This window comes from Cheilinus undulatus, linkage group 21, assembly GCF_018320785.1.
Source record: "Cheilinus undulatus linkage group 21, ASM1832078v1, whole genome shotgun sequence".
Classification (NCBI taxonomy): domain Eukaryota; kingdom Metazoa; phylum Chordata; class Actinopteri; order Labriformes; family Labridae; genus Cheilinus; species Cheilinus undulatus.
Window position 1 is genome coordinate 21,320,980 of NC_054885.1, and position 22,941 is coordinate 21,343,920.

A 22,941-nucleotide genomic window follows, 5' to 3' on the forward strand; every position below is an offset into this window, starting at 1 on the left:
AATATTCACAATGTGTCCTTCAGGAAGTCACGGGAGGAAACTCATAACTCAGTGGATAACTTCATTCATAGTGCAAATGTGTCTAACAACAACAATTCACTTGAAAAATGACCAGAAGAATGGATCACTGCACAACAGGCAATATTTTAACACACCTAAACACTCTCCCCAAGGGCATGATGGGTATTCTTCCAACACATCCCCCAGATTTGAAATACAGTGTAGTCAGCAGAGGTGGAAAGTTAGAGTAGAGTAGAGCTACTCAAGTAAAAGTACAGTTACTCTGGTCAAAACTTATTTAAGTAGAAGTAAAAGATATGATTTCAAAATGTCCTCAAAAGGTACAAGTACACAGCAAAACTATTGAATTACAGTAATCTGAGTAAAAGTAATTGGTTACCATCCACCCCTGCCGTTAACACGTATGATTGACATCTGTAAGCACGTGTGTGGGCAGGATCTGCAATTACTGCCACCCGCTGCTTTCAGCCCTAACTCTGAAAGAGGAATGATAGGGATACGTTTTTAAAAGAAAGCAACCGTGAAATGCATTGTTTAGTAACACTAAAGTTGGGAAAGAAATGTTTATTTAAAAGAACTGGCAACAAAAATCACAACACAGACCGGATCCCTAGGTTTAATACCTTTACATATAAAAATAGATCAACACTTTTGACAAGATAATGATTTTTATTTATACATGCTGCCATGATGCATGATTCAAGGTTGACTCATAGCTAATCCAAAATTACATTTTCAATATGGTCGCCACCATTGATATGACTCAAAGCTCCCTTCAGCAACCAAATGTTTATATCTCTCAGGCTTCGTTCAATATTTTTATGTAGGCTTTGCACCTAACTTCTCTCCATCTCTTTTCTGTTGTAGTTGTCTGTCCCTGAGCCCAGGCAAGCAACATCATACAGTATCACATACAATAGAATGAGTTTGAAGTGAAGAGTACTGCCAACACTGTAGAACACTGGTGGATTTGCAGAGTCTGGTCTTTGTCCTTAGATTCCACAGAATCTGCAGAAAATCATATAAAATGAGATAATGGACAGAAGGCTCTGTGAATATTCATATCAAACACAGAGCATGAAGGATAGAGTTGGGTATCGTTTAGGTTTTTTCTGATGCCACTGCTAAACTGATACATTTTATACGGTGCCGGTGCCTGAATCACTACTTTTGAGAGAAAACAAGTGTGTTGAAAGTTTGCCAGAGATAAAACCTGCCTCTTTGCATAAATATCTTTAAAAGATGCCAGTGCATGGGATAAGAAAAGGACAGTCTTACTTCTTAGTGTCAAAGGTTCAAGCAAAATTCATATTGTCAGTCAGTTTGATTATTTCTTCTGTAGGAAAATGAAAGCAGAACCAGAGACATTACTCCAGACAGCAAAAAAATTTAAAGATATCCACACTCAGTTGAAACAAAGTGAGTGTACATAAATCATAAAAGTTACACATTATTTTTCCTGCCTTTAATTTGGGGTAGCAGGGTATCGAAATCAAGTATCGATATCTGTGTTGTAATTGGGTCTGGATGTGTTGGTACCGGTACCATGTCAGTACCAGATTTTGATACTAATCCCCAATGAATGAGCTTTAAGTCCATCTCTGTGTAAGATCAACAACATGCAGTTTCCTTTGGCCATACAGGAGAAGAAATGACTAAGTTCAAATGAAGCATAAGAACCTAAATTCAAACTTTGCGCACAACAGAAAATATACTTAATTTCACCCCTTTTCAATGTCACAGGCAAAAAACCAAACACTTTTCTGAACTGCTATCCCAGATTTTAGTGAAGAAAAGCATCAGTATTTTTGAAAATCAGCATTGCCTTTATTAAATACTTGTTAAACCATCTGGCATCATGTCTTAATTGATTTCAGATGATAATCTAATGAGCCATTTTGTAAGATAAGTTAAAGATACAGCATGCCCTTGGTGTTTCTTTTCTCCCCAAGCAAAAGCAAGTTAATTATGGAGGGAAATAATTTAAGGAAGATTACTGTAGAGCTTATTCCTCCAGCTGGATAACCATGTGTCAAGAATTTTCAGAGTAGGGTCACTTCTGCAGTGACCTGTTGGAAACTCTCAGAACTGTAAATCCAGCACATCTTTTCAAGTGGGATACATGAGCTATTTAAACATCACACAGTAAAGCATAGATACTGATATCTCATATAAGAGTCCTTGTCATATTTACATCATTACTACGCTAACATTTCTGTGCCAGCCAGGCAAATCCTCTGTTCAGTCCTGTGAGGTTTCCCTTTAGTTGAGAATTATGCTTTATACCTCAAATACAGACGGGCACACTCGACAGCAGCAGGTTTTTTACTCCACATTCAGACCAACAGCCGCTGCAGCTCCTCCACCTCCAGCTTCCACATCCGTCTGTGAAGCGCAGAAAGCTCAGAGAGGTCTGCCATTTTCACGGCGCGGATGACTGGCTCCGGGGAGATGGCCACAATGACACCCATCACCATGACATATTTGCCTGAAAAAGGAAGCAGCAGGTGGTCAATTGTTCAAGCACAATAGATTCCAGGTAACAGAGTTGATGATGGGAGAAGATGAGGCCGTCGTTTTAAAGCTGTTCCTGCTTTAGAGACATTATTTGCAGTTTTCAGATCTACAGTCTCATTCATAAATTTTGCTTTTGTTTTGGCTTTTTAATTTCTTTTTTATTCAAAGTGAATGAAGGTTAATCAAATTAACCTGACTGAACAGAGGTTTAATTATTTATGAGAGTGCTGAAGAGGACAAACATCTATACATTTCATTTTTACTTGGTTCAGTCAGAAACACTCATCTTACATTTAACCATATCATTGTAATTTGGATACCCAGTTTAACTTGGTGGAGAAGGCTCTGCTCAAAAGATGGCTAGAAAGCCCCATATGGATAGATACTATTATGGCAATTTGTATTGAATACAATAAAATTAGTTCAGAAGCAATCAGTCAATAGTAGCATTAATCTGAATATGAGAGTGCAACAGCTTTATGCTATAAAGGAGGAGGCTGGGGTGGAGGAAGTGAAGCTGTGCCAGCAGCGTAGTCATCAGCATAAATGCAAGAAAGGATCTGTAAGAAGTGTGTCATATTTAAATAGACCACTGTGTTGAGAAAAAGAGCTGTGATTGGCTATGGGAGCTGGGAGGTGACAACTAGGATCAGCTGATCAAAGCTGGGTGTATGACTACAGTGTCCTGCATGAGCTAATGTTAGGCTTTATTTTTCCCACAGTAACGAGTACATTTTGGTTGTTCTCTCAAGATCTCAACTTATTTAATTTCTCATATTGGGATATCAACACTGATTTGCTCATAATGAGTTACTTTTAGTAGTATCAAGGGATTCCGAGAAATGTACTCAGCACTAGAGACTACATAAAAAAAACAAGAACTTAATAAAATTTACTCCTTACTATTGATGTCCAACATTTAGATTTTTCTGACATCATATATGCTAATATTTGCCCAATCATTTTAGCTGACATTGATGTATAAATGTAGTTCAGACCTGAAACGTCAATCCTTGAAATACAGTTTGAAGTTTAGGGAATGAAGCTAAACAAAAACAACTTCAGCTGACACAGATCTGTTGCTCCAGCCTTAAACTACCCAAACTTATACGATAAATGGCTGATATTTACAGAAAATACAGACTAATATTTCCAGGTAATACTGGCAGGAGTTTTCATATCTGACAATGGTGATAATTTACTTTTTAAGCAAATATCTGCTAAAAACCGTATTATTTCAATAATATTATGCATCCTTATCACAGGAAAGGGGAGTTAACTAAAATGTAGACGTACATCTGCTTAGGGCTTCCCCTAATTTAAGATTTCTAGGAAATACAGTGTCAATAAAAAGCGCACCACATTATTTGCCTATGACTGATGTTTGTGAAAAGGGCTATTAGCCAATAAGCTGGTGCATCTATGCATCCTTACATAACCCGCTGTAGACATTTGGTGCAGATCAAACGAAAGGCAAAGACATTCATTAAATAATAAAATAAGTAAAAAAAGTAATTCCATGGTCGCTGGGGGTCCAGCTGATTTTTATTTGTGCCGTTTAGTCAGACAAAGAATAGCCCCACATGTAAATACAGACTTTACAGTTTTGTATTCTTATTATCTATTAATTCACCTTGAGACAAACACGGTTTTCCTTTGGGGATGTTGTTGACACCATGAACAGCAAAAGTCCCCGTCTCATCCATCAGCAGCACGGTGTTTCTGTCCAGCTGGACCTCCAGCACCGTCCCCTGCATCCACACCAGTGAGACCAGCAGAGTGCGACCCTTTCCCAGCTTGATAAGAACCCCATCCCCGCCGTCTGCGGTCTCCCGTTTCTGCGCCGTCCTCAGCTGACCGGACAACACTTTCACGGGCGGTGGACGTTTCTTCTCTACGGCTGTGTTATTCATTACAGACTTTTTTGGTAGAGCAAATTAGGAGAAGTTCTAAGTTCGTATTTTAACCACATCCCGCCAAACAATTATCATGACGTCACTGTGCTCTTTACATAATTTCCGGTTCCGGTGTGTAGTCTTTCACAGTAAGCTTCACAACTCGCTTTTACAGGTACATCTAAAAACATTAGAATATCATGAAAAAAGTTCAATATTTTTCGTTAATTATTTCAGAAAGTGAAACCCATAGGGTGACATATTTCAAGCCTTTATTTCTTGAAATGTTGATGATTATGGCTTACAGATAATGAAAACCAAAATTCTGTGTCTCAGAAAATTAGAATATTACATAGGATCAATAAAAAAGGATATTTTAAACAGAAATGTCAGGCTTCGGAAAAGTATGTTTATTTCTATGCTCTCAATACTTGGTTGGGCCTACTATTGCATGAATTACTGCATCAATGCGGCGTGGCATGGAGGCGATCAGCCTGTGGCACTGCTCGGGTGTAATGGAAGCCCAGGTTGCTTTGAAATGGCTTGAAAATAACTAACTGAACATGGCAGATATACTAATTCAAAAAGTTTGCGGCTTTTAATCTTTGGGTCAAGGATAACATCATCTGTTAAACTGTTTTAAAAATAAATTTTATTCAAACCCTTCTCTTTGAGGTAAACCATAAGCCACTTTCAAAGGCAGCCTAAAATTTATAAACCTGTTATTCAAAATACTAGGTGACAAAAAATATTTTATTTTCTATCTGCACAAGAACAGTTACTTTGGGAAATTTGCAGGCTAGACAATGGCCATTTAAAAGACCTTTGTTAACAGTCTAGAACATATCCACCATATAAATCAGGACTGTAAAACAGCTGCTCAGTAATAGCTTCCATACAGCTAGATTTAGGGTGTGCATTCTAGCAAACGAATACCTACTATGAGTTAATGTGCACTTTTTGTTCCATATAAATTCTCTTAAAAAACAATGTGGACAAAGTACATCAGGAAAAAATGGCAAATGACACAGAGTATACATTTCATTAAATAATTTTTATTTCTTTAAGAATAACTGAAGAAAAGTGTTAGCAATTTCTGTACAATTGTTTCATCATTTTCCCTTGGATTTGCAGAAAACCTTGAATGCTCAACAGGGCTGAGAAATGTTATGCTGCCACATAGTGCACCTTTTAACCTAAAAACAACATGATTAGTCCGTAGGCATCCATAGGTTCCTTCCAAAATATTCCAAGAAGTTCCTTATGCTTCACTGCTGTCTCCAGTTTCATTTTTCATTGGCTCGTCCTCTCGATCCAAGTTCATCATCAAAAAAAGAGGCACATTAGAAATACTGCCATTTTCCAAGGACTGTGTCTTTGATTGCATCGACAAACTGTGCAGGCACCCAGTAGACCCAATATTGAGACGCTTCTGTAGGACCCAACTGAAAAGCCTGTGAAAGTGTAAATAATCATTGTCACATTAAAGAGTATATTGAAATTGCACACAAAGTCTAAAACAAAACAGTAAATACAAGTTTTTTCAGTTCTAGTTCACAACTCACTATAGAAAATTTCTCTCAATGACCAGCTTAGTATTTTAAATTCAAATTTCCATGCCGATTTACATTTTAAACCCTTTTAGCTCTGCCACAAAATACATCCCTATGCGTATCATGCTAATATATGACATGCTTTTATGATTGCATTTGTAAGAGCTCTGCCAGTATAAAATTGTATTGAAAAGTGACTCTGCTGAGAGTCACTTTTAGCTGTAAAACATTATCCTGAACTTTATATTTGGTAAATCAATGCTGCTTTGACACATCATTTGTTCCTCTAAAAATAAAACTTGATCTCTTCGAGACAACCCGATTCAATTAAGTTACTCGTTCCGGGACTTCTGTTTTTCTCTGACAATGAAGAAGAGAAGTGCCTTTAGACAGAAAGGTTAATGTAGAGAAAGCAGTGACATTTCCCGCTCCACTGCAGAGCCCAAAACAGCAAACGATGGCCCCATCAATCTGATGCACACAAACTACAGTGACTGCAGCTCAACAAGAAACTGAGGAACTCTTTGCTGAACCAAAGATGTTTAAGTTTAAAGAATTTTCACCAACTGTTCCTAGCATTTCTGATACTGCTTCAGCCTTAGAGCATTTGACATTTAAGTTGACATGCAAGAATAGTTACCATCATGTGATAGTCCTCATTGCCTTCAATGGGTTCAGAAACTACATTTTTAATGGAGCCCATTGGGACTTTCTCTGTTCTTTCTGTGAAGACAAACACAAAAAACAATCATTATTTGTGCTGCCGTGAATTTGGCAAAATTAGATCAGCTGATACCTCACCCTTGGTTCCAATCCATAACTGATCCTGCTCCAGTTTGAAAGTGAGTCTAACTTTTCCTCCTGACTTGTTAAACATCCCAGATAAAGGCACTGTTGGTAATCGTTCCTGTTGGTGGGAAAACAAAGTTAAGTCAGATATTAGAAGCATGTATTCAACATAAAGAGTAAACATACCTTTAGACTACTGAGTCAGTCAATAAAAAACAAACAAACAAGAACTGATCTCGCTCCATCACCCTGTCTCACCTTTGTTCCTTTAATGGCTGGCATTATGTCATCAGGTTTACCTTTGTCCAAAACTTTCCTGTGTTGCTGAAATGACAGGTATGTTTTAAAACCACAAAACATCATACATATTTGACTTTTATAACTCTAAGATGTTATTAATCTTACCTTTTGCCTGCATAAAGGCTCTTTCTTGTTTTCTTCAGCTTTGACTTCCTGCTGAATAACCTCTTTGGGTGTATTCACAGCTAATACATCGTTTATTGTTGATCCTACCACCATTATTTTTGCACCATTTGTAATCTTTATTTCTCGTAGCGTTTTGTCCTCTGGGAGCAATCCTTTGTACATCACTTTCTGCATTGCTGGTGGAAGACCTAGGAAGAAAAAATAAGTATATTATTAAATTTAACTCTTTGTGGATCACTTTCAGTGAACAGTTTTGGAAAGACTCTGTACCAGTGAGTGAATGGATGCTGTCTTTTAGTTTGGCTCCGGTGTCATCAAGGGGAATTTTCAGATCATATTTTTTCTTGTTCCAGATAATCTTCACGTCCACCATCTCACGCTGGTCATCTGCATCGTCCCCATTGCTAATACTAGATTCCTGAGTTGTGGCATTCCCTGCTTCTGTGTGGGACGCCGTTTCTGTGTCACCTTTTTCAGCACCTTCACATAGTGGTTCAGATTCTTGTGGCTTCGCCTCAGTTTCCATTATGACTTCTTCACCTCCTGGAACACAATAAAACATTGCTTTAGATGCTTTAAATTTAATCCTGCCAAGAGTTTGAGTGCAAAGGTTTTGTTTCTCAGAATAGAAACCCCACATTTCCCCAGCTGGATGCAAATGTTTATAAGAAAATACAACTGGCAGGAGCCAATTTAGTTCAGTCAGTAGAGTAGGCACCGATATAGGCTACAGTCCAAAACACACTTGCTTCCGGGTGTAATCCTCATACTGTATATGTTTTGTACATCCTCTTTCTGTATTCTATCTCCCCATATTTTCTGTCTCTCTTCAGCTATACTGTCAAGAAAAAAAGTAAATATATGTATGTATGTATACCAATGAGATACAAATCTCCATCTGCGGTTGCACCACTTGACATTTACAACTAATTTCAAATTTAAATTCTCATTCAGATTGTTTTAAAAAAGTAAATATATTTGTGTATATCGAAGACATATAAGGCTTCATCTGCGGTTGCACCACTTGACATTTGCAACTAATTTCATTTTTTTTTCCAGATTGTTTTTATCTTCACTTGATAGAGCTTAACAAACAAACAAACTAATTTCAGTTGGCCATGAGTGTCAGCTGGAGTCACAAAAGTGATAAATTACGGTAAAAAAATTTGTATCACTCCATTTTTAAATAAAAGACCTATGATTACAGTTGCGGCACATCGACATCCGAAAACTTGCAAATACCGGAATACTGTCTTATCGGAGGAGTAATCGAAATGTGGTTATTTTAACCAGAGGTAGTTACAGCTCTCTTCAAGGCTTATCTTTAAAATAAAACAACTGTTAAGCGTACATTGCTAATACTCGTGTTAAAACAAAGTTAAATTACGGAAATATGGCGGTGAGTCAACAGTTCAATCTATGTCATAAAAAGTCTGGTTTCGCTTTCTGCTACCCTGGTCCTCCTCACTCGTGGTCCTTCTAGCTCTTTCGTTCGCTCTCTCTTTTTATTACAAGAAAACAATTCTGAAATGTGTGTTGGTTGAAGGAATACACCAGATATAACCATCTCAATACGAAAATAGACTATGTTATTGAAACAAAATATGTTCCCACATAACCCTGGATCTTGTAAATTAATACGCTTGGCCTGACTGGTTACTAACTGGTGAGGTTCACGTAACATACTGGCAGTAGGTAATTCGTCGTTACCATTCACAACCTTAGCACATTAAGCCATTTCCACAAAAGATGAAGAAATCCGTTTTAAATCACACACTCTTTAAATCTCCAAACTCTAACTTCAAGCCTTTCGAAATGTAGCAAAATTGCAGTAATGTTAGCAAACGTTTATGTTAGCTGGCTACACTGGAGAACCTGTCAAGAAAAAACGTTACAGAGATGCGTAAATTTACACAATATTTCAACAAAAGCGTGATACATTAACATGTCGGTCAATTACATGTGTTAGTTTATAAACCGTGTTTAGGCTCAATGCAAATATATTGAAGAGAAACTGGTATATTTTCTCAATACCCACCATCCTGGGTCGCCATGATGATTGTGTACAATCTGTTGTAGGTTGTGGCAAAGAGATAACAGAGAGTAGGATGAGATCTGATACTCAGGAAGCTAAGAAAGATTGTAACAAAAGTCGGGTCTTAGCCAAAATGCAACCGTGACAGCACAGTACACTGAAAAAAACAATTTTTTTCTTCAAATGGCTATAACGAATGTAGCTATACTTACCGCTACAGCGTTAAAACAGTTACAGTTTCAGTTGGCCGTTAGAGGGGGAGAACAGAGAAAATGTGCGCATGCGTCGTTGAGAATAAAACCGTTTGGCATAATAGCCTCCGTATCTAATGAAGTAAATGAAGCGTCAATATCATAAAGCGAATTAATTCAAGCACGGACCAGACTACTTTGTAGATCCAGAAGAAACAAACAATTGGAGTATAAACATAAAGTGGAATTTGGCAAACCCGGAAGTATGTTGTAGTGAATCCTCTTGCATTGTAAAGTTTCTTCGTTGTTGTGGCAGCAAATGAAGACACCGAGAGGTGGCATTTTCCTCAATCACTATTGGTTGAGTTTTTCTTCTTCCCTTATTTTGTATGACGTTTCAGTGTTTAAAGTATGCTATCGCCAACTATTGGATAATAATAATAATAATATTAATAAAAAATCTCCGATCATTGCAAAAAAACATTTTACAATGTCTCGCCTCCTGACAACAAGTATAAAAACCTTGAAAGATATTGTTGACATGGTATTGGCTGGAAGGCCTGATGCAGTCAGCCAACATCTTCATGAATTTGGTAGCCGCAGAAATAAAACTAGACGATCTTTTCCACATGGCATGTACACAGACTCACATATATTTGTTTGAATTAAACAGGGGATTTATCGGTAGTAGGCATTGAGAAAATAAGCGTGGTAAATGAGTTGGTTCTCCTACATTTGATTAGCCAACCTTTATCTTATGGCTGAATTTGAATAATAAATCTAAACAGACAGACATAAACTGCCTTTGATATGACTGGAACAATTTTATAGCTACTTGCCCTTTTCAGTCACAGTTCCAGCACTGTTTTGTTCGGTTTGTCAATCATCATGTGAATGCTGCAGCCAATTTGGAGAATTTGAATGATCATGAAATGGCATTAAGCTGCCAAACCTCGTGATTAAAAAAATATATGGCCTACTTCTTGTTTCTGTGAGCTGGGGTTAAAAGTGGGATCTATTTTCTATCCGCCTATTTAGAAGTTTTGTGGATGAACATATGAAATATGTAAATCAGGAGGCAGTTATTCGCCAGTTGCATACGTGGTTGTGAAGCAAGCTGTGTAAAAGGACAAAAACATAGTCTACCGTGTCTCAATATCACACAATTTGCGATAAATAAGGGTCTTCATTGTCTAAATGACAATTTATCCAGCTTAAAGCGGGACTAATCCTCCTGGTTACCTCTGGAAGGCAGCAAAGCTAAGAGAAAGTTTATGACAACAAAGTGCACGAGAAGAAGAAGTTACAGGAGAGAGAGGATGGGGACAACCATGACGAAGAAGAGAAAAAAGGAAGACCGCAAAAATTGGTTTTAATAAAAGTCACAAGTTGTCATGCGTACTTGGCATGATAGGAGGGAAGTGTTCTTATTACAGTCCCGTACTGTTACTATCTGTGCCCTATTCTCTTCACTATACCTCTGCCTGCTTTTCTGCTGTTTGTGCATTAGTATAGCCTGCTGTAACAAAGTATCAGCTTCAGTGGCGTGACTCAGTTGTAATGAAGGTGTCCGAGTCTTTAATGGATCCGTTTAGGACTCTTATCTAGCTGAAGTTCAAAGGAGGCGACAGCACAATATTAACTCAGCGGAAACACATTTAAAATGTGTTTTTAAGGTCGAGTAGTGAAAACGACATGGCGGACTTGCGGACTTTCAACGTTGTGATTTTGGGTTTGGGATTTTTGTTCATTTTTACCGCCTTCACCACAACGGGGAACATAGAGGTACGTTAGCGAACTTTATTCTTTACTTTCAGCGTTTCTACTTCGGCATTTGTTCTGTTTGCGTTGTTTCCCAACAGGAGCAGGCACCGTTTTAATGGACAAAAGAGATTCTTTTTCACTTGGCTCTACAAGTCATTCATGAATCTGCTTTACTTACAGCTGTTGGAAATGTTATATTTGCTGATAGGCCTACACGTGACTTAATGAATTTTATCTTCAAGCATTGGTTTTTATGCAGAGGAACAATGATCTGTTTGAATAGGCATACTGAAAATTCATTATCAGAAATTTTAATCGGGAAAAAAAACAAGCAGATGTCAAATGGACATCAAGAAAGAAGCCAATCAGAGCTGAATGTCTGGGCATCTCGTGTTTCTAATTTTCTTCAATGGGCAGTGGAGTTATCATACCGGATGACTACCCTAAGGGCGTAATTATGACCTATTTTGTCTAGAGTGTGCTGCACTGACATTTCCCCCCTCCTATTTTCAGCAAACTGTGGTGAAAAGCCTGGGAAATGATACTTTCAGTGGAAGTGGCTATCACAGGTAGGTCATGCAGGTCCTAAAGAAAACTCTGTAGGAAAGTACTCAAATAAGCACATTTCTCGAAATAGTGATCGTTTTGTTTTCTTACTTTTTTATTTCCTTTCCAGTCTGGGAATCATCTATGGGGTCTTTTCATTCTCCAATTTACTTGCACCAACAGTCGTTGCAGTAATTGGACCGAAATTTACAATGCTTCTTAGTGGCCTACTCTACAGGTAAACATTGTTATGGTAAGATTTTCAAAGAGAGATGCTAAAACAGGATACTCCTCATTGTTCTTTTTTTTCTTCTAGTGGGTACATTGCTGTGTTTATCATCCCCACAACATGGTCCCTTTACTTCACATCTGTGCTGATTGGCATCGGAGCAGCCAGTAAGTTCTTCTCCATGAATCTTGCACATCACTTTTTTGTGTGTTTGTGTGCAGTTTGTAACAATGCTTCTGGAGACAGTGGTTATTTCCATAAATTCAGGTAAATCATGCTGAATTCCATTTGGCTCTAACAGGTCATCAGTTCCAACTATAATTCACTCCCATCTGATAAATATGATTTCATTTTCATTAATAGAAATCATCAACTCATAAGGGTTAATTTATTTCAACAAATCAACACTATTTTCCTATTTCTTTTGGATTTTTTTCTTTATGTTGATTAATGATTCAAATTACAGCTTTAATCACGGTATGATATTGTAAAAATTATTCGGAAATTCATACCAGAATTTTGATGTTTGCAATAACACAAAAAATGTTTTCCTGGACACGTGCAACTGGTAAATTTAGTTAACCAGTTTTTGCACACAGTCACTGAGCACATTTTTAAATAGACTTAATGCTACTAGTCATATAAAGCAATATAGGGGTGAAGATAGTAGCAGGCAGACAGGGTTCAAATCTGGCCTGTAACTCCTTTTCCAGCATGTCTTTCCCCTAATCTAAACCCTTTTTCCAGCTCTATCCCCTCTGCTACTATCTAATTAAAGGCATAAACACCCCAAAATATCTGTTTAAAAACTAGCGATATGTAAGATTTAATATATACCCAAAATAAAATACATCCTTAAGGTTATTATTAGTAACCCATAACAAAAGAGTATGCAGGAATTCTGCCGTGTCTGTATCTATATATTTTTTTCTTAATTTAGCACATTTTATGGGTGTAGATCTTTGTGTAGGGGCTAGAAGCTGTCAAAAGTCCACTTTGGAAAAGGAGAACCTTTCAGGATGAGGAGACATCGCTGTGTCTTTCCTCTGTTCTGTATCTGTCAGCAACAGACACCAGCATTAGCGTGTGCATCTTTATGAGATTCAGAAAGGACTTTGAACAAATGTACTGAATGGTGAACAAAACGGAGATGTTTCTGTGATGGAGTACTGGGCAGAGAGGACTAACACAGCACCTCTTTATCAACCATAGTCATGCCTCCTTCTTCTTGTTTGTATGCAAGCACCAGTGTTTTTACATTTTTGTGGGCATAACTGCTGTAAGATCACCAGAAAAAAATTCTATATACTATGTATAACTATATATATGAGTAAAATAAAAGAAGATTTTTCAAAAACAACTCAGTATTAGGTGCTTACAGAACTAACTTAAAGAAAATAATATAAAATGTAGAGCCAAAATATTTTAAGTTTTAGCATTTGATAGTAGCCTTTGGAGTGTAAAATGTCCTTATTTGTTTGATCAATACTTCACACTGTGATAGATTTAGTTCTTGAGTTGTATTCAAATTTGAAATTAGAATAGATGAAATAAAATAAGTGTAAAGAAGCCTATTGAATATATTTATTTTTTTTACATAGTGACATTTCCTTTTTCTGGCCCTTTTGGTCTCACCTCACAAGTACGCTTAGTTGACTGAAAGTGAAAAAAAACAAAAAAAAAAAACAAAACAAATGAATAAACCAAAACTATTATAACATTGTGCTGCACAACATGTGCTCCCTCTCCCTCTCTGCTTAAAAAAATAGGCAATACTGATATTGAAACCAGTATTTAAATGTAGTTCAGACCTTAAACTTCAGTCCTTAAACACATAATTCAAAGTTTTAAGATGAACAAATGACCAAATTGCTGTCCTTTAAACACATTTTAAAGTGTAAGGAATGGTTATGAACTAAAAAAAGATTCCAGCTGATGTTCATCTGTTGGTCCAGCCTAAAACTCCACTAACGTATTTACAGCTGGTATAGGCAGATTTTTACCTCCGCCAAGGAGGTTATGTGATCGGCAGGGTTTTTTAGTTAGTTTGTTTGTTAGTTTGTTCGCAATATAACTCAAAAAGTTATGGATGGATTTTGATGAAATTTTCAGGAAATGTCAGAAATGGCATAAGGAAGAACTGATTAGATTTTGGGAGTAATCCGGATCACTGTCTGGATCCAGGAATTTTTTAAATGATTCTTTACTATTGGGAGATAGGGTTAATGGCGGAGGTTTGCGCTCTCCGAGTGCTTTTCTAGTTATTGATTAAATATAGGCAGAAATTTCCATGTCTGCTGATGGGATAATTCACTTTCTTAGCTATCTGCTGATACCTATATCATGCTGATAATATCGTGCATCTGTAATAAAAGTCATCCTTCTTTGTTGTAAATGTCTAACATGCAACCTCACAATAAATCCTTCTCATTGAAACAGTTTTGAAAACTTTTTTTTACAGCTTATTGCTTTTCATATAGTTTTAAATGTCCCCCCTGACAGCGCTTTCAGAGAATAAAGTAATAAAAAGTCAGTTTTATTGCTGAATACCTCTCTTGCCTTTTCAGGCAATAATTAGGCTTCCATTTAATATCAGACTGTTTTGTTGCCATCCAGATACTCTGCAGGTGCTTCAAGTTGACTACGTGGATCAATATTTGTCTTTGTAAGATAATGATGAATAGTTAAATGATACTTCAATATTGCCATCAAGATGAGTGCATCTTTTGCATACCAAGTGACACAAAATTGTACAAAACACTCATTTTTATTTCTTAACAATAAAGGTAATATCACTTCTAAACCAAACAACATATTTGAGGAGTTCAGCACAGGCATTGTGCAGCCAATTAGCATGTAAAAAAAGAAGTTGATTCATTTCCTCACTGTTGAGTAATCAATAGTGACTAAGCAGTGCTTTTGTCTGTGTGTTTTTGGAATGAAGCCTATCAAAAAGTATGAATCAATATTAGAGCAGGATTATGTGTGTCAGCCCAAAATAGTGAAGGGACCAGAAATCAGCCCTCATATTTTTGCTGCTTGTACAAAAGCGTTTGAGTTTTTACTGCAGAAATATGACGAGAAATTAATCAGGGCATTTTCAGCCTTGAATCACCACAGTGGGATGAATTCACATCATGTCCTGAAGGCTTTTTTTGTGGTTAGTTGCATTACTAACCATGAGAAAGATCATTCCTGGCTTCACGCTGGTAATTAACTGACTGGTTATTTTTTGCCCACCTGAAATGACCTTTGTCTCTTGCAGTGCTCTGGACGGCTCAAGGACAGTTCCTTGTGGAGAACTCAGAGGCATCCACCATCAACAGGAACACGGGGATGTTCTGGGCTCTTTTACAGTGCAGGTATGCAGTAGTTATGGGACTCTAGTCTCAGTCTTTTCAGCAGCAATGAATTCAGCCCTGATAGCATTACCTCCATGCATTACTTCATTTAGAGTTTCAAAGTTAATTTAAATCACACTGCATTTCAATACTTAGATTATAATTACATGGTTCTTTCTTGCCTTGAGTGAATTGTATATAATACTTTTTATTTCCAGCACCTGCAGTTCCTCGTAAATTGCGTTTTAGCTTGATTCAAGGTTGCTTCTAATTTGCTCTGAATTATATTATTTCTTCTCATCCTTGGGTTGAATGAATAAAAAGCAGCCTCTTTGTTTGTTGAACCATCCTCATTTATCAGAAAAATCACAGCACAGCCGCAGCCCAAATACATGTCTATACTTTTAGCCTGACATGATAAAAATGTTGGATTTGTTGTAAGAATATTTGATGAAACACACTGCCATATCTCTGGAAATAAAGAAATAACACCCAGGCCTCTAAAAACAGTGATCTACAGGAGGGCTTTTCATCCCTTGTATCTGGCTCTCAGCTCATGCTTACAGGCTGGGACAACTAATTTGTATTTGTTAAAATATGCAAATTGTTTTAGTATAATAATTACATTGGCTGTCACCTGCGCCAAAGCTCACAATAGGGCAACGCTAATCTGACTCGGCAGCAGTGATCCCTGCCACAATAAACTTATGAATCAGTTCTTCACAGCCTGCAGACGGGGGGTGCAGTTATTGTTGTCTTTATGAATAACCCCTGTTGTCCCCCAGTAAGGATTTAGAACAGACTAATTGCTCATCTCCATGTTTTAGTTTAGCTGATATTTGATTAATAAAAGCCAGAAGATGATTGGAGCACTCTAAAAGACTGCTGTGTTTGCCATGAAAGGAGAAGATACTTCTTCCTTCTTTTTATCTGAGGTTTGTACACTGATTGCCCTAACTGGGACACTAAAGGGCGTATATGACTACATATAGTTCGGTTGATTTGCTCCAATTCGTGGGCCAATTTGTTACAATGTTGCAAATTACCGTAAAATCTGGTGTATAAGCTGCACTTTTAATACCTATTTTTATCTGGAAAAAGTTGGCTACTAAAATAAGGAAATAAAATATGCAGCATCATTACCACAGGTGAATGCAGCTGCTGTCAAAAGCTGCATGAGACCTAATGCAAAAGAAAATTCAGCACAGACCAGACAGGCAGGGCTAGCGGCCACTTTTAAACTGCTTTTCTTCCTCGTTAGATCATAGTTGTGCATTTGAAGAAAAGGGGAAGTACACCGTTAGTGTTAAAGATACCACTGAGAGCTGGTTTGACTGGAATCACTCTTCAGTAAGGACAACAAATCACAGGCAGATGAAGGCAGAGTTACTGGCAGGCTGTGAGTCCGTCCCCCAACAATCACCAGAGGCCCAGAGCTCAGCTACTTTATAGATTTGAGGAAATGTGTTGTATTGGAGTCTTTTTTTTTAACAAGCTACAACTTCATGATCTTAAGAAGGTTTTGTTTATAGTGTTTTACTGTCAGTTTGATTTAATATTCAGGTGTAGTTTTCTGCTCTTGATGTATACTTGTTCATTGTCGGGGCTGCTTTTTGTACTCTCCATTTTGTGTTGTTTATTTTTATTTTGAAGGCCCATAGGGAAGGGACTTTGCAAATAGGCTTGGCCATGTTAGATGCTTGGTATTCTTTCGCATGCTTTTCATTATATAGATAAACAGTGATTAAATTAAGTAGAACAGATTGACAGAAGGTGAAAACATGCAAAATCTGAGAATAGATGTTTGAATTCATTGCATAAAGAATGAGCAGTGTGCCAAAACAATTAAAACGTTTCCTTTTATGTGCCCAGGAATTCCTCAGTAGCCCAAACACAAAGTTAGAAATGGGACTGAGCCAAAATTTCCACACAACATCCAAATTTGCAGTTGCACTGCAGTTTATTAAAAATGTGTGCCTTTATTTGAACAATATGGCAGGAGATTTATCTTCTCAATCATATTGCATAAAGGGAAATCATATTTTGCTTTTCAACCACCTCAGGTATCAGATACAATGACTCAGTACTTTGTGCCGTTATTTGCAGATACAACATATTTCAAGTTAAAGATTTTTTTTTTAATTTAAAATTTATTCATGAACAAAGTCCAGCAGTTACATTCATGAAATAACCACACTGCAAACATCACAGACTAACATTTCATAAATAAAACAGAGAAAAAGATAAGAGGTCTAATCTGGGATTCAGTTGACCTTTTTTAGAAGTAACTAGACAAACAGTGGCTCGCTTTAGCTTCATTAGCTTTAACTAAAGCTAATAAGCTACACTAGTTATTTAATAAACATTACTACATAAGCCAGTGTAGCTAAATATTTTTCAGCAGCGTGAGCTTTAGCAAACAAAGCTAATGCTAACTTAGCTATGTATAACATATCTTTATGGCTTACAAAGCTGCTTTGTGAGCTTAGCTTTAGCTACGTTAGCGACGTAACTCTGTTAGCTTCATAGCCCTGTTATCTATGGCTAAGTTAGCTTAAGCAACGTAAGCTTAGGCAAACATAGCTAAAGCTAATTTAGTTACGTAATTAGATAATGTAGAAACTTATCTTACATAGCTGCTTTGTGCTTTGTGAATGCTTTCAGCTCATTTCCTGTAAGCAGACTGTGTACTTGGCTTTATTAAATGTGTTATAATTAGGTTTTGCAGGTCAGGCAGGTTACCTTAACCCTTACTCTAACTCAAAACATAAGTTTAATCTGATTTTATCTCAAAAGTTTTAGCGTGTATTTCTGTTCTGTGATATTTACGACAGAAAAGAACAGTCTGTCAGAGCGGCCGTCAGAGAAGAACAGTCTGCAGCTAGACTGTCTTTCGAGTAATTTTACTTCCTCTTTAGTAAATTAAAATAAACAAACTGTACTTTTACTTCAATACAATATTATTGTAGTCCTCCCATTCCTAGAATTAGTTTAATAAAATTATGAAAAGTTACAAAAAATGAGTGACGTAGCAGGAAGCAGCGCATCATTTTTTCCCTGCCCCGCCTGTTCCCATTGTCCTCTCTGTCGCTTGGGTTGAGGTGGGTGAGGAACCAGGACAGGATCTGACAAGGGCCCAAGAGAGCCTGACAGAAATGGTTTCTTGATTTTCTTCCACTTTTCTTAGTCAATAGAGCTTGCTAGCTTGTTATAAAGTTCAGATAGATCAATCAATATAACGCACCATACTCCTGTTTCTCCAACTTCAAAATAAAAGCACTAGATGTTATTGTTTTTCATGGGGAAAATGTACAGGTCAGAGAATCAAATATTTAATGGATGCAGTGTGAACAGTGAGTGTGTGATCTGACACTCACATGCTGGGAACACTGGTTTTCATCCATGAATGCTATGAAATTTATGGTGTTATTCTTTCTGAAATAATATTTATGTGATGTCTATTATTATTACCTCACTTTGTTGCCCTTTGTACTTTCTTCACAGCATGTTGTTTGGCAACCTTTACATTTACTTTGACTGGAATGGAAGAGCAGAGATACCAGGTAGGACTAACAATGAGTCAGCACTTTTCATGCTTAATCCACCCTGAGAATTAAACCAGCGATTGTTTATTCAGAATGTGCTCCAGCTTAATGTTGTTAATATATCTTGTGTTTATTAATTAAAGGGTTTAATGTAATCTTCTTCTCTCAGACAGCAGCAGGAAAAACATTTTCCTGTCCCTATTGGTTGTCTCCCTGCTCGGCACTCTCAGCTTCCTGGTGTTGAGGAAGAGTCCTCATGCAGAGGAGATGCTCTCTGAAGAGGAAGGCCAGTCGCTGCTCTCAACATCAACTCGCATGATGTAAATGAACGCCTCTTTAGATAACACCTGGTTTTCACTTTGATTTTATGGGCTGAAAGTAGCTGGAAAAGATGTAAAATAGAAAGGTGGTAGACTGGGTTTATACCTCATATACAAACAAATCTGAGTGGATTGTAATGCCCATACAAATAACCAGGCTAACTTATCAAAGAACCACCACAGAAGTTATTCCTTGCTTGTAACACAGCCTGAAGTTAGATAACTCAGTGTTGCTATTCTGCAGAAGTATTTCAGCAATTTTATTCTTCAGAAATGGCAACAACTACTTCTCTTCAAATTACTGCAATTTGGACAAAGTCAAGCCTGACGGTGGCTCTTTTTACAAGTAGGTCGCAATCAGGAAGATTTGAGGGCTTGGAAGATTTTCTTTGAGAGTGACAAAAGTCTAAGGCCTCAAAAATCCTCCAGCCTGGACAGATTTAAATATCTACATGGCAAGGTTTGCTTTAAATCACAGGATAGAGAATTATGTAAAAAAAAAACTGAGCTGTCTACAAAGACTGCTTAAAGTTTCAACATGACTGTGACAAGTAGAAGATAATCTGTCAGCTCTGTGAAAAACACCATGAGACTGAAATTAGAGGATCAGACAGCTTGTTTTGGACTAAACCTGTTCCCTCCTCATCAGACATTGTTGTGGCAGCAGATTGTGTTCATACACTGTTTGGGGAATATATTCCATGCAGGTATTTTTGGTTTTGCTTTTTGTCTGAGTTAAGAGTGTCCAAAAGCAAAACAATGAGTCTAGTGGGGAGCTATCATTTACTGTGAAGCTAAAGCATTTTGTAGACTCATCATAATTCGTGTAGATAAGTTGAATTTTCCTTTACTTTAGAGAAGTTAGGCTATTGTTCACTATACTCATAAATCTTTGTTTTATAGGTATAAACACAGAGCAAACACTGCCCTGCAGGACGCCAAGACAGAATTGAGTAAGTGTGAATGTGTGAATTCCTACACTGATTTTGATTCAGTAATCCCAGTCCCATCTAAATATTAGCCCATGATGCATGCATTTTATCACTTCACTTTGTCTTTAACACAGGATATGTAAATTCTGTCTACTGGGGGCTCTCCATTAAACAAAAATGAGATATGACAAGTAGAGACGCGCAGCTCATTTCTGTTAAATTCTGCTTATAGGCACTGTATATGCTTGCAACCTCCTGCAACCAGCTGTCTGCAACTTTACAAGCTGAATCACGGGCAACAGCATCAGATTCTTGATTTGATCTTGGTTCAGACTGCTGTTTACAACTGTTGCACCTCTAGTAAAAAGGTTGCAGTGATGCAAATCATTTTTTTTCCTACATAAGACAAACACTATAATTTGATGTAGTTTAGAAAAACTACAGGCTTTTGCAGTCATAATTGTCTTCTGGGGAGCATTAGTGTCTGTACAAAGGCTTGCACCACTCCATCCTATTGGTAGTTTTACTGGTTTATTCAAAACTCACCTGATTATGCAGCAAATTCAAAAGTTAAGGATGCTATACAGCCATTAGAAAGTCCCCCAGAGATGATGAGTTTAAAGATTTAAAGTCAAATCGGATATTGTGAGGATAGTGAACTTCAGACTAGACCAGAGTGGTGACTATCTTTGCTAAAAATGCAAATGTAGTTGAAGTAACAGCATGTTTTTACCTTCAAGCATGAATTTGTGTTGTTCAATCTAATTTGTATTGATAGTGTATTTCCTCTGAGATACACATTTAGTATTTAAGACCTCACCTTCATTTTCATCCTGTTACTTTGCATACTGCAGGTAACCTCTGGCTCTCTACGCTTCACTGCATTTAGTCTCTGTCTTGCAGGAAGTGTTGTTTTTTTCATCTGGATAAAAATCTATCACAGAGCACACAAAAACTGCCCCTGCAAGACTTTTATTTCAGATAGCATCATGTTTGTCATCTGGAAACCTGGCTGCGCTTCTAGCTCTCCGTCAGTGCAGCCTGAAGTAGTTTGGATGATCAGATTACCTTTTGTCTTGTGCGTATCTGTACACCTGCCTGAAAAGTATCAGGCTTATTGAAGATGCATGCAGATTGAAGTCAAGAAGGTGAACTCAAGCATGTATAAACAAACGTAGGGGCATGGCTCCTTTTAAAGAAAAGCTTTTGTATCTTTATGTGAGCTCAGTACAAAAGTTAAAAAAAGCCCAGCTGTATGTGTTTGGAATATAATATATGTTTATTAGCAATTCAAATGTGTGTGGGTCCCTGTTCAGAAACCATCCTGCAGCTTCTGAAGGCTAAGACCATACTGCTCCTGAGTCCCTGCATGGCATACAGCGGTAAGTCATGTGGAGAATGCATTCATGTAATAAGTATCTGAGCCTCCAGTGAGGGCTCACAGCTACAGCTCCTTGTTCCCCAGGCCTGGAGCTATCTTTCTACAGTGGAGTGTATGGAACGTGCATTGGAGCAACAGCGCACTTCGGAGATGCAGCAAAAGGCTTGATCGGGATTTCTGGAATTATGGTGGGAATCGGAGAAATAGTGGGTAAGTTTGCATTCGTGTGTCATTTAGATAATTTAAGGTCACTGGAGGTCATTGTGCTTGCGTGATTTCTCATCAGGTGGAGGCTTGTTTGGATTGGTGTGCAAGAACAATCGCTTCAGACGCACCTCAGTGGTGTTTCTGGGAATGGTTGTTCATTTTGTGGCTTTCTATTTAATATTCCTCAACATCCCAAGTGATGCTCCTGTCGTCCTGAAAACCACCACCCAAAGGAGCCCGTATCTGACTCCAAGGTAGGCCTCTTTGCTAGGAAGAAGCAAGAGTTTAATTTGAATACCAATAGTGATTCAGTTTTGTTTTAATAAAGTCTTTATTTCTCTGTCAGTGTATCCATCGCTCTGCTGTGCAGCTTCCTCCTCGGACTTGGGGACAGCTGCTTCAACACGCAGCTGTACAGCATATTAGGCAGGGTTTATGCCGAACAAAGCACGCCTGCTTTCGCCATCTTCAAATTCATCCAGGTAATCCCGAGCTGCGAATTCTCCGGCATTGTAAGCAAAGCTGGGTAAAGGTTTTGTCTTGTCAAGCATGAAATAAATTCACCTGAAACCTCATTAAAAAGGAAAAGAATAAAGAACACATGCCTTTTAATCTCTTCCTTTGCTTCCTGAAAATTGGTCTCTAACAAGAACTAAACCCCAGTTATTGTGTTATTTTCTCTTTGCTGAACTGGAAATTGGATTATTTTTTTGTCGGCTTCTGAATGCATATAAATTACATGTTTGGTTTTGTCTTTGAATTAAAAATCAAAGCCTCATATTTAAGTCACTGCAGTCATAATGCAATGGTTCCAAAACAAAGGTTAGAGCTACTTTTTCAAGCATTATTTGTTTATCAAAGGTGAAGAGAATCTTTCCTTTATAAGGCTTTATAGGGGAAAACATAAACAAAAGGTTTTTCTTCTTATCCTCCTGAGACTTGAGCTTTCATTTGTTATGAATTTTTGATATCTTCTACTTATCTGAGATTAGTAGGACTGGATAAGTATAATAACTACACATTGTATCTCAACAAAAGGTATTTTTAAAAAAGAAGTAGATGTACTCATATGAGGATACTGGGTCTATTTTGCTGTATATTAAAAAAAGACTCTTCTTATTCTGTGACACAATATGGGGATTTCTACCAAACTGGTGCTAAAACAGAGTTGAAATACCCTAAATGATTAAAAACACTTTTTCCTAATCTTTTTGTATGGACTCCATGGAGGGGACCCTCTCTATGTAAA

At 37.5% G+C, this 22,941-nt stretch overlaps 3 protein-coding genes across 5 annotated transcripts in view; 1 reads left to right on the top strand and 2 right to left on the bottom strand.

The window, feature by feature from the left end:
* Positions 1-584: 584 nt before the first annotated feature.
* Positions 585-4,519, bottom strand: rmi2 (RecQ mediated genome instability 2). Of its 2 annotated transcripts, XR_005991376.1 has the most exons (3): positions 4,172-4,519; positions 2,308-2,509; positions 585-1,029 (listed from the first exon to the last, which is right to left on the bottom strand). XR_005991376.1 is itself a non-coding variant. In XM_041778039.1 (2 exons), the coding sequence occupies exons 1-2, from the start codon at positions 4,449-4,451 to the stop codon at positions 2,358-2,360; spliced, it is 432 nt and encodes a 143-aa protein (XP_041633973.1). In that variant the 5' UTR covers positions 4,452-4,519; the 3' UTR covers positions 1,583-2,357. The 2 variants fall into 2 exon arrangements, 1 of the variants encoding a protein (XP_041633973.1); XM_041778039.1 differs by lacking the exon at positions 585-1,029 and having other exon boundaries at positions 1,583-2,509.
* Positions 4,520-5,468: 949 nt separating this feature from the next.
* Positions 5,469-9,583, bottom strand: ubfd1 (ubiquitin family domain containing 1). 2 transcript variants are annotated; one of them, XM_041777837.1, is made up of 8 exons: positions 9,449-9,583; positions 9,240-9,331; positions 7,472-7,744; positions 7,181-7,389; positions 7,034-7,099; positions 6,788-6,893; positions 6,627-6,709; positions 5,469-5,887 (listed from the first exon to the last, which is right to left on the bottom strand). In XM_041777837.1, the coding sequence occupies exons 2-8, from the start codon at positions 9,253-9,255 to the stop codon at positions 5,777-5,779; spliced, it is 864 nt and encodes a 287-aa protein (XP_041633771.1). In that variant the 5' UTR covers positions 9,256-9,331; positions 9,449-9,583; the 3' UTR covers positions 5,469-5,776. The 2 variants fall into 2 exon arrangements, with proteins under 2 accessions (XP_041633771.1, XP_041633772.1); XM_041777838.1 differs by having other exon boundaries at positions 9,240-9,271; positions 9,449-9,467.
* A 1,159-nt stretch (positions 9,584-10,742) lies between these two features.
* Positions 10,743-22,941, top strand: part of LOC121529528 (UNC93-like protein MFSD11) — a 15,614-nt gene continuing 3,415 nt past the window's right edge. Inside the window, exons 1-12 of the mRNA XM_041817459.1 lie at positions 10,743-11,212; positions 11,705-11,760; positions 11,868-11,975; positions 12,054-12,133; positions 15,232-15,328; positions 18,812-18,870; positions 19,022-19,172; positions 20,076-20,125; positions 21,421-21,486; positions 21,570-21,695; positions 21,772-21,946; positions 22,039-22,174. Coding sequence (XP_041673393.1) covers positions 11,123-11,212; positions 11,705-11,760; positions 11,868-11,975; positions 12,054-12,133; positions 15,232-15,328; positions 18,812-18,870; positions 19,022-19,172; positions 20,076-20,125; positions 21,421-21,486; positions 21,570-21,695; positions 21,772-21,946; positions 22,039-22,174 — 1,194 coding nt within the window. The 5' untranslated portion in view covers positions 10,743-11,122. The remainder of the gene's footprint in view (positions 11,213-11,704; positions 11,761-11,867; positions 11,976-12,053; positions 12,134-15,231; positions 15,329-18,811; positions 18,871-19,021; positions 19,173-20,075; positions 20,126-21,420; positions 21,487-21,569; positions 21,696-21,771; positions 21,947-22,038; positions 22,175-22,941) is intronic.